This window comes from Triturus cristatus, chromosome 3_2 (genome assembly GCF_964204655.1).
Source record: "Triturus cristatus chromosome 3_2, aTriCri1.1, whole genome shotgun sequence".
Taxonomy (NCBI): Eukaryota; Metazoa; Chordata; class Amphibia; order Caudata; family Salamandridae; genus Triturus; species Triturus cristatus.
The window spans coordinates 200,838,738-200,851,954 of record NC_140584.1 but is presented as its reverse complement, the minus strand read 5'-3'; the positions used below and the strand labels follow the sequence as shown (position 1 = coordinate 200,851,954).

At 45.4% G+C, this 13,217-nt stretch overlaps 1 protein-coding gene across 1 annotated transcript in view; it reads left to right on the top strand.

Moving 5' to 3' along the window:
* The window catches only part of LOC146857017 (TGF-beta receptor type-2-like), a 375,128-nt gene that overhangs the window by 322,579 nt on the left and 39,332 nt on the right, over window positions 1-13,217 (top strand). Inside the window, exon 6 of the mRNA XM_085647505.1 lies at window positions 5,056-5,183. Coding sequence (XP_085503631.1) covers window positions 5,056-5,183 — 128 coding nt within the window. The remainder of the gene's footprint in view (window positions 1-5,055; window positions 5,184-13,217) is intronic.

Below are 13,217 nucleotides of genomic sequence, written 5' to 3'. Positions count from 1 at the left end.
CATGCATTCCAGCCGGAAAACATGCTTCCCTTCTAAAGTATAGGAATGCGACCGAACAGTGTTCGGGCCATCTTAATTTGTCGGTTGGGACTGACGGCCGGGTGTCAGTCGGTTCCATGACTGAGAAGATCATAATAGGGCCTAAAGTGTTTTTTCACTGTAAAGCCCTTTGTTAGGAGTTGGGAGTATTTCGTGTTCCAGCAAGAAATGGAGTTACTGGCTAAATCAGGAATTACAAGGAATATTGGATTCCTGCAATTTTGGTATTTTCAGTTTTCAAGTAGGACATGGGAAAAAAATGGGCAATTTCTGAAGGAATTTGGGTGCAGTACTTATGAGTCTCACTGACATTTCCAATTTCTATGGGCACCTTAAGGAGACAACTCAGAATACCGTGCATTCTCTCATACCAAAATCACAGATGCCTGCTATAGCAGTAATGTTGGGAGGAGACATACCCATTCTTGACCAACTTGCAATGCATTCCAGAGTTAAAAGTCAGACTCACTTGATAAAAACTTGATTTAAGGAAATTGCAGTGTTGTATCAGCACATTGTTTTGTGTGGGAGAACGTGATAAACTATAATTACAGTGTAATAAAAAAAATGACACTAATGGGTGTTTTTAGAGCAAGGTAGGCCAACAATGGTCCACGAGGAACGCATGTAAGGTAGGTTTACGGGCTAACCATTGGCTAAGTACATTATTCCCATATAGCTTCATTGTATGTAAATTGGTATTAGGTGGATATAGTTAATGGATGCATTAATAACACATTTAAATAGCGCACAAGACTGTTTTGGCCTACATTAGCCAATGAAAATCTGGCATGGTTCACTTTACCATATGATATTTTACTTCACTCTACTCCAATCTATGACATTCTACTTTCACTCGATGACATTTTACTCCACTCTACTCCAATCTATGACATTCTCCGACACTCTACACAACTCCCTCTATTCCACTCCACGTCACTTTACTCTACTCTACCCTATGACACACTACTCCCTTCTATGCCACTCCACTCTACGACACTCTACTCCATTCTACAACACTCCACTGTATGACACTCTACTGTACGACACTCTACTCCACTGTACTGTACGAAACTCCACTCTATGATACTCCACTCAACAACACTCCACTCTACAACACTCCACTCTATGACACTCCATTCTGCTCTACGATACTCTACTCCACTCTACTCCACTCAACACTCTCTATGCCAGTCCACCCCACTTTACTCCAGTGTACGACACTCTACTCTACGATACTCTGCTCCACTCTATGCCACTCCACTCTACAACACTCTACTCCATTCTACAACACTCCACTGTATGACACTCTACTGTACGACACTCTACTCCACTGTACTGTACGAAACTCCACTCTATGATACTCCACTCTACAACACTCCACTCTACAACACTCCACTCTACAACACTCCACTCTACGACACTCCACTCTACGACACTCCATTCCGCTCTACAATACTCTACTCCAGTCCACCCCACTTTACTCCAGTGTACGACACTCTACTCTACGATACTCTGCTCCACTCTATGCCACTCCATTCTACTCCACTGTACTCTACAATACTCCATTCCACGATGCTCGACACTGCACTCAAGAACACTCCACTCCACTCTATAACATTATACTCTACTCTACTCCACTCAACCCTCTCAACGCCACTTGACCCCACTCTACGACACTCCACTCTACTCCACTCCACTTCTCTCTATTCTAGGACACTCCTCTCCAGTCTACTCTATGTCACTCTTCAACACGTCATGCCACTATATTCTAGGACACTCTATTCCACTCTACACCACTCCACTCAATGACACACGTCCACTCTATTCCACTCCACATTACTCTACTTCCTCCATAACATTCCATTACACTCTACTCCACCCTGTGGTACTCTACTATACTGAACTCTATGCCACTCCACTTTACAACAATCTACTCCACTCTATGCCACTCTGCATTACAACACTTTACTCCACTTCCCGCAACTCCCTCTATGCCCCTTTACCCCAATCTATGCCACCTGACTCTACTCTATGACACTCTACGTCCCTCCACTGTACGACACTTCTTGCCACTCCACTCGATGACACTCTACAACACTTTACTCCACGCTATGACGTTCCACTATACGACACTCTGCTCCACTCTACACCCCTCCACAATATGCTCCGCATCTGACTCCAATCTACGACACTTTACTCCCTCCATGACACTCCAAGCCCCTCAACCCACTCTACTCTATGCCACTCCATGCCACTCCACTCTACTCTACAGCACACCACTCTACTCCAAGCCACTAACGTTTAGCCATGCTAAACAACTGCAACGCTGGTGCATAATATGGCTAAACACATTGGCAAAGCTAATAGCTGTTGCATAGGCGTGACCTATTGGCTTTACCAATGTTTTTTTTCCCTTGGTAGGTGGAAGCGAATTTCACGAAATGCAGTAGGAATTGACCCAGGGCTTCATTTGTAAAAAAAGGAGTGACGGGACTGAAGTTAGGAGCTGGCAGCCAGTGCAATTAAACGTCGGCACACAGAAACCAGGGCTGGCAGTCTTTACTCTACCACCAGACACTCCATTCCCCCTTTTCTCGCTCTTGTAGGTTCTTGCTTTCTCCTTTCATGATGATTTTCCTGCCTTTCTCTTCCTTTGCCTTCCCGATCTGTGTTTCCCCTTTCTTGTACTCGGTAAGCATCTGATGCAGGGAAATAAGTTCTGGTCCCCAAAAATAAGCTTTGTGGCCCTCACAGGCAACCACCGGCTTAAATTAAGCACTGAATTCACTTCTGCGTACTATGGAATAAAAAACAATAGTGGTCAGTAACAATGTTTCACCAAAATCACAGCATAATTGACATAATATGCCCTTTCTTCTCTGATGATGTCACACAACAATTGCCCATGTGGAAAGCCATTAATTGTTTTTGTGAAGTCATGACTAAAAACGTGACAGTGATACTAAGCAATTACAAAAGCTAAACAAGCAAACAAAAGCTATAGGCATACTTTATAACCGAAGATCACTTGTCAGAATGTATAACAGGGTGCAAAGAAACCCATAGAGGCTGCAAGTCTATATAAGGCTAGCAATTGCCACATGTGGCAAATACCAAATTATGATCCTGATGGCGGAGTACATTTTGTTTTGTGCTTGAGGTATGTTAAGGGCACAGAGATGACTCAATATCGCCTTTCTTAGATTTTTCACAGCAACAGAAAGAGACAAGGGGGCAGATGTAGATAGTATTTTACTGGGACGTTTTCGACCGGTAAAATGCATTTTTCCATGTACAGAAGGCAAAATGTGACTGTAACTTGTTACCGAGTCGCATTTTGCTTTTGCGATTCGGTGATAGGAAGGGACGTGTTTAGGGCATCCCTTCCTAATACCGAATAGCACTGCTATGTATGAATGTTTTGAAACCGGGAATGCGGTCGCAAAAAACAGTCACAGTTATCACCAACTTCAAGTTGGTGGTAACCCATTTGCAAACGAAAAGGGGTCCCCTTTATGAATGGTGCCGCCAATAATCCTATGGACCACTGCCTGCTCTTAAAAAGTGAAAAAGTAGCTTTTTGTTTTTATTTTTGAAATGCATCCCGTTTTCCTTTAAGGAAAACGGGCTGTATTGCAAAAAACAAATAGTGCTCTATTCAAGAAGCAATCACAGAAATGGTGGTCTGCTGACCCCAGCAGGCCACCATCCCTGTGATTGTAGCCATTCACAATGGGTCGCAAATTGCGACCTACCTCGTGAATATTGATGAGGCAGGTCCATACGACCCACTGCGAATCACTAACAGTGTCAAAAACACTGTTGTACATCGCAGTTTGTGATTTCCTAATAGCAAATAACTAAAATTCGCTATTAGGAAATCGCAAATACTTGATTTGGTACATCTGGCCCAAGGTACCGGCAGTGCAGGATGACATCACCAAGCCTATACTTGTGCAATTAAAGCGTTGTGCTTACAGGCACGATGAGAGCTACATAGTAAGGGTCATATTCATAAAACCATTTGTGCCTAAATTGAGTTTAGGTATGAACAAAGTGGGCCACTTTGAGGATTTTGTTGTTTTTTAGGCGTGTACATTCCATTTCTGATTGTTAAATAACAGAAAAGGAAGAATAAAGGTGCTGGCAAACGAGGGACAGGGGAGATCTTTGGCAATTTAGTGGATACCCTCAAATGTTTGGTTTTGTGGATATTCACCAACCTTTCCAAAAGAATTGTATCTATTTGTAAAATGTATTTGTGACTCGAAATTTCACAAATCAAGGGGAAAAAGTGTGCAAAAAAGATGATAAAACAACCTAACCATATTCAACAGCGTTATAGACGAAAAGATTTCTTTACAGGGGAAAATATGTTACGGTTGTAAAATGTATGTGTATATTTTTTAACCCCTTCCCTGCTCATGACGGAACCACTCCGTCATGAGCCACGGTTGCGCTGTGCTCATGACGGAGTGGTTCCGTCATGCTGCGGCCGTTGGCCGCCGCTCCGCCCACGCGGCGCTAATACCCCGCCTGTGCGGGCGATTAGTTCAGTGGGCGGAGACGTGACGGAACCACTCCGTCATGAGCACAGCTCAACCGTGGCTCATGACGGAGCGGTTCCGTCACGAGCACAGCGCCACCGCGCTGCCCCCAAACCCCCCCCAGTGCCGCGGCGGAATTCCTGCCGCGGCGAAGGTGTTAAAGGGCGACTTTGCAGTTTGAGAATCATAATAAACAATATATTGGTTGGTAAAATATTAAAAAGATGTATTTAAAAAAATAAAATAGCAATGAACAGGTGGATTGTTATCAGAAATCTGCCTACTTTCGATTAGATGTTACTTACGTGTGATTTCCAGGCGTATGTCTAGGATTTGGGTGAGTCCCCAAGAAGCAGTATTCTGATATGAAAGTAGCTAAGTATGAATTAACAATCTAGAGCTTTCACACAAACTTTTTGTGAATTTGGTCCTGTGTACTGATCCTGGTTTTCTAAATGTTTTACAGAAATGAAGAGCTACGAGTTGCCCTTCGGGGCAGTGGCTCGTGAGCAGCCCTGCATCGAGACCATGAGGGACATTGTACTGCATGGCCGGGGGCGGCCAGAGATCCCCAGCAGCTGGTTGGTGCACCAGGTAACAAACATTATCAAGAAGGGAAAAAGAAAGGAGTACATAAAAATAGTCAGTCATTCATGGTAACTCCTGAAAAGTTAAGAAGAAAAAATACGTATCGCTGACGTAAAACAAATCTCATATCGCTTGAAGCCTACATCACATCTTACGAACGATGCAAGCTTGATCATGCTACGTTTACCCATGAAATTGATCCAGATTTGATACCTTAACTTCCATGGAGCTACCACTGGGATTTTGTGAAGTTCTGCCTCAAACACTTTGCAGGACAGAAAAGTAAATATTAACAGGGGGAGGAGGTGGCGGGATGTAAAAGGGTAAATCTTTTTCCCGAGCAACCAGGACTCCACAGCCATAGGCTTCTGGGTCTGAGTAGATGCCTGTAGGGTCAGGGTTTACCCATAGTTACATCTCCCAAGTAAAATTGCTTTGTGGTTGAGTGCAAGTCTAAGGTCTTCACATTCACTTCCAATCGAGCACCATTGTTTATGTATGGCTGTGTTCCCTGCCCTGTATGTAAATGTTAAGCTTGTTTTCTGAGGGCAATGAAGTCAGTGCAACCTTCTGTGGGTTGCAGGGTCAGCCCCAACCCAGCGGGGTAGGAGGAAACTCAACAATATGTCTTTACTCGGGATTGAAGAAGGAAGCAAGCGTTATGCTTAGGGCACGAGTCGGGTGTACACTTGGGTACATGGCGTCCACCCACTATTTTCACAGGGTGGACCCCGTCCCCCCTGCCAAGAAGTTGGGCCCACAGAAATATGTTGAACTTGTCCCAGTGTCATTTTCAGACACCTGGACACGTTCAGCAGCTACTGCACGTTGTCTGCTTTTCATTCTCAGCAGAAACGAGCAGGCACTTAGGGGGCTTTTTTACACCTCCAGCTGTGCCAAAGGTAAAGGCAGAAGTTAAGGGGCCACCAGGCCTCCTATTGATCGAGCATGGGATGGGAGGTGGCCTGGAACCTCTCAACTGAATGCAAATGCACAGGGGAGGAAACAAAAGCACAAAGCTTGTTATCTTTTCACAGCTACTTAAGAGATTCATGCTTTTGACTTTTTTTAGTCCCTGTATATAAGTGCACGCACTGTAAGAATGTCAGCTGGGATGGTCTGTCCCAGTATTTACACAAATAATAATATCAATAGCACTATTTTATTTCTTTTATAGCGCGACTCATCCTAATGCAGAGTCTTCCAGTGAAGTCACTTCCTGTGATGCCATGTGGGATGTAACGCGTCGTGACGTCATGTGCTGTGTTGGCACGCATCATTATGTCACTTGCATACTGCCTAACTTGGTCATTCCCTCCACTTCTTTTAATAGGACTTGTGCCCTAGTTATGCTGCAGGCCCAGAAACAATGACGGTCTCCCACAAGACAGGACCAAGTTGCTGGTGGGGTGCTCCCTCCGCACCCGCCCTGTGTGACTTTTGTCCTGCGCATCCCATCATAGTAGGCAGGGAGCAGATAAATCTCATTTTTGAGGACGACTCTGACATCTTTGAGACTTATCCTTGCTCATCCAGGTTATGCTGCATAAAGGGGTTGGGTGCAGTACGGCCTGCTTGCAGGAGATGCCTGGCAGCCAACCACTGCCACTTCTGGCCCAAGGTTGAAGGCCATGCACAATGGGGTTTGGGCAAGTAGGGCCCTGAGGCCAATTCCTGCTCTAAGGCCGTGTCAGCAGAAGTTGGGCACAGTGTGAGGAGGATGCATAGACCGGCCACGTGCTATGTCCAACAGCCAACTTTTGCTGCCCAGGATGGTGCCATGTGCAGTGGGCGTTGGGTGCATGGGTTCTTGCGCTTCGAGCCTGGTTAGGTCCTGTGGCCACGCTCCAGTGCACATGGCAGGAGGCCAGGCCGTGCTGCCGATCCCCACGAAGCTGTAGGCTGCCCCCTCCGCCGATAGCATCCCCGCTGTTTCCACTTCGTGACCTGACATCTTTGGAATCATTTTCCACTGTGGAAACCCACGGGTGGGGGAGGGAGCAGCGCTGAATGGGCGTGACTTGAGCTTAAAGCTCTGTTTTAGCTAGCAGAGGAGCAACAGCCCTTCCTGCCAACAGCATTCATGCATCTGGTGCTTTCCATATGTCCTGGGGAAACAGTAAACCCCTCAGTGTTGACCACGCGTTAATGTTTGTTGATTGGGCGGCCATATGAACAGTGGCAATACCACCTGGCATCGAGGCCTGCTCTCACCTCTGTCGGTCACCATGTACTACGTGTTTGTTCCACGCAGTCACCGAACGTGATTCGTGGTAATGGAGGAAGGGACAGTGGAATGGCACGGGCAGGCTAGGTTGAGGATTTCTGCCACTCTCGTCAAAGGTTTCTTCTGTTACCCAGAAGGGACATTGTAGTGCATGGCACTGGTGCGCCTGTTCATGCGCAGTAATGCCTTATGTGACCTATCCTTTCTCTGGCCACATATCTTCAGCATCAGAAAATGATAATATATGCAACAAATGTGACTTCAAAATACAGCTCATAGTTGGCTTGTTGGTCATATCATACTTTACAATGGAAACTGATTGAATCAGAGTACTACTGGCAGCCCCTGCCCCTTAATTGAAGGTCCTTTTAAGGCATCTCTTGCTGTATTGCGCCATCTCGTGGTGGTGCTTAAGGCTGCAGCCTTGCTTTGCCATGTGGAAGTGCTGAGCGGCTATTTTAATCTCTGACGATGAGTGAATGCTCTTTAGTAAGAGTGATTGCAATCATGAAACAGCTGGCCTGTGCTGTAGTTTTTATGGACGGCAGTGCATGTTACTTTAGAGAAACTAACAGGGCACTGCCTTTATTTAAATTGTTTACTAATCATTCTTAAAATTAGGGCGGGGCTCTTCCTCCTGTGGACAGCACCAAACAACAGTAGAGTCATTCAGTACACGATCAGGAAGGGAGGATGCTGGGAACTGAAATCTGCGTGCCAGCTTTTTAATCGCATCTTTTTTATGTTTATAGGCGCACATTTTTCAGGCCAGCACATGAGATTTAGAAGAATTACAAGGAAATGTGTTTTATGTTGCAGACTGGAATGTGTATTCCAAAATATTACATTTAATGATACAAATTTAGGGCCTCATTTATGAAAACTGTCACCCTGCTGCGACAAAACAGCGATGCAACAGTTTTCACTGCACCCTCCTTGCGAGACGATGAATGCGCCATATTTAATGCACGGTGCAAGGAAAGACAGATATGTCATGTCAGGAATCATGATATATCCTTCGGCGCAAAAGTCACGCATTGCTGGAGTTGTGACATAAGCATGACGCAGCTCCAGCAATGCATGGGGTAGGCCTGTACCTATGGCACTACGTCACTCTGCCATAAGGTAGACATATGGTTTTGACGCAGTGGCATCCTAGAAGTGTCACAGTGAAATCTTATAGATTTCCCTGCAACACATCTACGAAGCTTTCTTGCGGGGGAACGTCCACCCTGCATCCATTATACCTGGCGCAGGTATAATGTGGCACAGGGCTTTACAAGGTGACGCATCTGCCTAAATGCGTCACTTTGTAAATATGGCGTAACGTGGAACATTGTTTACGCCACCACTGCGTCATGATAAGTGACTCAACGGCGGCGCAAAAGTGTTGCAAGACCCTCATAAATAAGGCCCATAATGTTTTATCGTCACTATAGAAGCAAAGGATTATGAGTAGCAATCAAGGCACAAGGGAAGAGTAGACGCAGAGGGACGGCATCCTTCTGCTTTTTTCGATCTGGGATGCCATCCCCTTTAGTCTGAGGCAGAGGGAGGAAGGGGCGATGTCCACTGTATGGCGAGCCGAACAGTGGCGTCCCTCTGCGCCACCCAGCCATGGCTACCAGCACCTGACATCACAGAATGCAATCACAAACTTGCTCAGTGTGGCCCCACAAACGTGCCTTTCTTTTTACTTCTCAGGCAGCACTCACTCTATTTCAGAGGGACTCACTTGGAGCTCTTAACTGCATGCAAAAGGAACATTCGGTTTTACCATTTGGTCGCTGTATTCAGTGGCATCAGAGTAACATGTACTGTGCAGGAAAAGTCACGGGAACAGGTGAATAAATATTAAAACGGTTATTAGATGTTTTAACTGAATCTCAGTATTGCTTCTTAATTCTGAAACCAAAGTACTTTTTGTTTGTTATGCTGCTTCCTCCTCTCTCCAACTTGAGGGTCCTGCAGCCACACTGCAGGGATACAAATATGTTCATAGCAGGTACCGATGTCTCATAAAGCCGAACATTTGAATTCCTAGAGGTTTAGGCCTGTTATTTCAGGAATCTCCTGGCCATGCCCCACATGATGCAGACCTAGTCACTCTTTGTACCCACGCCTGGGGGAAATCACACTACACAACTGAGCCTGCAATCTGGCCACAACAACGGAGCCAACCCGTACCACGGCGGCGGCTGTAGGTTCATTAACATTACAGTATAGATCGGATACAGAAGGAAGGGCATTAAATACATCATCCGCCCCACTTATGCGTAATGGTGCATGTTATATTCAAATTCCTAGTCGTTGTGTATTCCAGCCTACTGAGAGGACATTTCAGAACCCCGGGGAGTTTTGTGTTTGCTTTACTTGTTTTTTGTTTGTTTTTAAACAAACTATATTAGTCATTTCATAGTATTATACATCTCTTTACATATCATGAAAACCTAACAGCTCTATTACATTACTTCGATGAATGGATCCCTAAACTGTAATCCATTGAATTATCATTTAGACATACATGTTACGCCAACACAATTCACGGCTATTCTCGCCTCCTCTTGACTATTGGGGTGTCCTTCTTGAAGGGTCCTTCTGTTTACTTGACAATCTATTGGTACTATTATCCTAAACTTTTACATCTTAGTCTCCTAACTATAGAACATCCATCAACTAATTACCTCTCTCCCTCCCCTCACCCTTCCCCTAGGCGTGCCTTGTCATGATTTTTCGCTATGGGTTATACCCCATATGGGTTTTATTTTGTTGTTTCGTCAAGTATTGGTCTAGGAACGATCTTGTTACCTCAACAGGTTCATGTTCATTCATCTTCACCCTCTCCCTCCGCCCCGCTTTGCCCTTCTGCTTCTGTTATGTTCGCGGGGTGTTTCAATAACTCCACTAGCGCTTCCAAAGCCCTGGCTGTTTCCACAGGACCTCTGCCCCATCTAGCTTCCCTCAATCTTACCTCCCCTTTGTATGTTGCTCACTTTGTAAATTCTTTTTTGCACCTTTCGATTCCAGGTCCCCTCTGAGTTCTCCAATTCCTAGTAAGTTCTCGTTTGGTGATCAGGAGGCCCTGGTCCTGGAACTTACTTGTTACTTTGACTTTGGATGTGTGGGGCAACCAGTGTAAAAGACAGTAGCCTGGCGTTACCTGTACTTCTTTCCCTGTTGTTTCTGCTAAAAGTGTAGTCCCTTCACTCCAGTAGAGACCTATGGCCGGACAATCCCAGAACATGTGTTTAAAGACAGCATTTACTCCTCCGCAGCGAGGGCAGAGGGCTAGTTGCGTCCCAAAGTGCCAATGTATATGTGCTGGTGTGAGGTATGCTCTGTGTAGTACATAGAAGTTTATTAATTGGAACCTGGCCTTTCCTGTGACCTTTGTCATTCTTTCCACTAGCGTATCCCAAGCTTTCTCTTCGATCCTCTATCTATTTCTCTCGCAGTCGAGTGAGAGCAGGCAGTGTTTCATTCCTGAGTCGTCTGTAATAAGCAAGTAACTGCTTTAAAAATTCCAGAAGCTGACACCACATACTGGCACCCCCCACCCCTCTCGTAGTCAGTGATTCTGAGAAGCCTTCCCCTCAGTGCTTCTTTATGGCCTTCGTGAGGGCATTATAGAGTACAAAGTGACCTCTGGGTATATCACATCTCTCACTAAAGTGGTTGAAGGGGAGGAGGGCACCGTCCTCATTTAACATACCTATAGTGTTTACTCCTGTCTCAGTCCAGATTTCTAGGACTCGTCAGTCCCCTCCATGCGGTAGCTCCTTACAGAAGGATAGTGGTATCTCTGGGGCATATAGTTTTTCACTCTAGATCTCTGGTCGTTCCTTAGCCAGCATCTATGTATCACTTTAACTTCATTGGTTTCCTCTCCTCTCTTTGCTGGCAGTCGGAGCACTATATTGGATAAGACTGTCAGACTAGGGACTGCGTCCTCTGGGTGGACCGTTCCTCTCACCCTTCCAGCTACCCACTTCGTGAGCTACTGCAATTGTGCTGCTAGATAGTAGAAAGCAAAATCCGGAAGTGCTAGTCCTCCTATGGCACTTGGTCTTGTTTTTTTTAAAATTCTTTTTATTGACTTTTTCTTTAGAAACATATAGTTTTCCATATTATTGACATAATTACATGATCATCATCAGGACATTCAATTCATGCCTGTTAGGTAGAGCGGGGGCTACTGCAATGCCGGAGCCGCCATTGCAGCAGCCCCCGCTCCCACGCCCAAGTTCCCCCTAATCGAACTTGCTGGCTAATAAGGCTCTACCTAACAGGCATGAATTGAATGTCCTGATAATGATCCACCTATTTTCTCAATGGATCGAAACAACACTTTAATACACCTTATACGTCGAAAACCTTCGTATATTTCGCTGTAAAGGTGTTCCTTGCGATTTGTTTTTTATGACACTGTGAATTGTCTATGTGTAATAAACCAAAAAGCTTTGCCTGAGCCCCCTGTTGTTCTTTTTCCCCCCTGTTGTGTACTCTACTGGCTAAGTAGGACACAGGCTTGTGTCCCATTTTATGTATTACTGTGTAACTATTGTCTTTATTGCTTACAAGTAAATATCAGACCTCTGTCCGGCTGGACATGTCCACTTAATATAGCAACGATTGGGTCTATATTCATTGCTTGGTTTCCTATTTTGTACCTTTCTAGGGACCTCTGTTGTTTAAAATAATTGATTCCCAAGGTCCCTGGTCGACTGTTTTTGGGTCCCTTTATTGTTTTAGAATAGGGAAACAAAGTATGCATATGATCTATGCTATACATTCAGGATTATTCTCCACTGAGTATACATGTCTACATATGGCACGATCATTTACTCACTACGATCTACATGGAAAAAGCCATAATATACACATAATTAAAAACAGAAAAAGACGAAAGAAAGGAAAAGCAGACAGAGCTCTGAAACGACTCATGCCCATAATACCATGTAAAGGAAACTTACTTAAACAACTAAAATGTAACTGCCAGGGGTCCTCGCACTCCTACGGTAATGAGAAAATACACATCAATTCTCTAGGTAGGGAAGGGGGGGAGGGGACGGGGGGAGCGACGAGGGAAGGGGAACACCACTCAACAGACGGGGGGCAGGGCTCTCAGTCTCAAACATTCATGACGCTCTAATCCTCAGACTCCGCCGATTCATCCCCCACGGCGTGATCCGGCACATGTCGAGTCTCCCAAGCCCGAAGAATGTTTCCCCACGGTTCCACATATTGCCGGCGCCTTTTGGTAATCCTGTCTTCTGCAATCAGGGCCCTTTCCTCCGCTCTAGCCCAACATGAGACATCCGCTTCCCATGACGTCACCAGTGGTGGGTGTTTGGACTTCCAGCCAAACGCTATTCTTCTTTTGGCCAAGAGGAAGGCCAGGTCAGTAAACCTATGTCCCAGCTTACGGGCTTTAGGTCTCGGAAAGAGGCCCAGCAGACAAACCCCGGGAGTACACAACAGATTATGGGACAACACCTTATTGACCATATCCACTAGCCCTTGGTCTTGTTAGTGTGGACCATGCCACTCACCTTCTACCCTTCCCCCATATAAATGATATCACTAGTGATTGCAGATAATGAAGGGTTCCCACTGGTATCCACACAGACAACACCCCAAAGAAGTATAATAATCTTGAAAGAGCCACCATTTTCAGCAGAGCTATCCTCCCCGCAACCGACAGGGGTAGTGCTCCCCAAAACATAAAAGACGCTTTTAGATCACTAATTGCTTTCCATACTTTGCCTTCCAGTCCGTCTGCCCTTTCGTAATAAATGGCGACTCAAGTAATG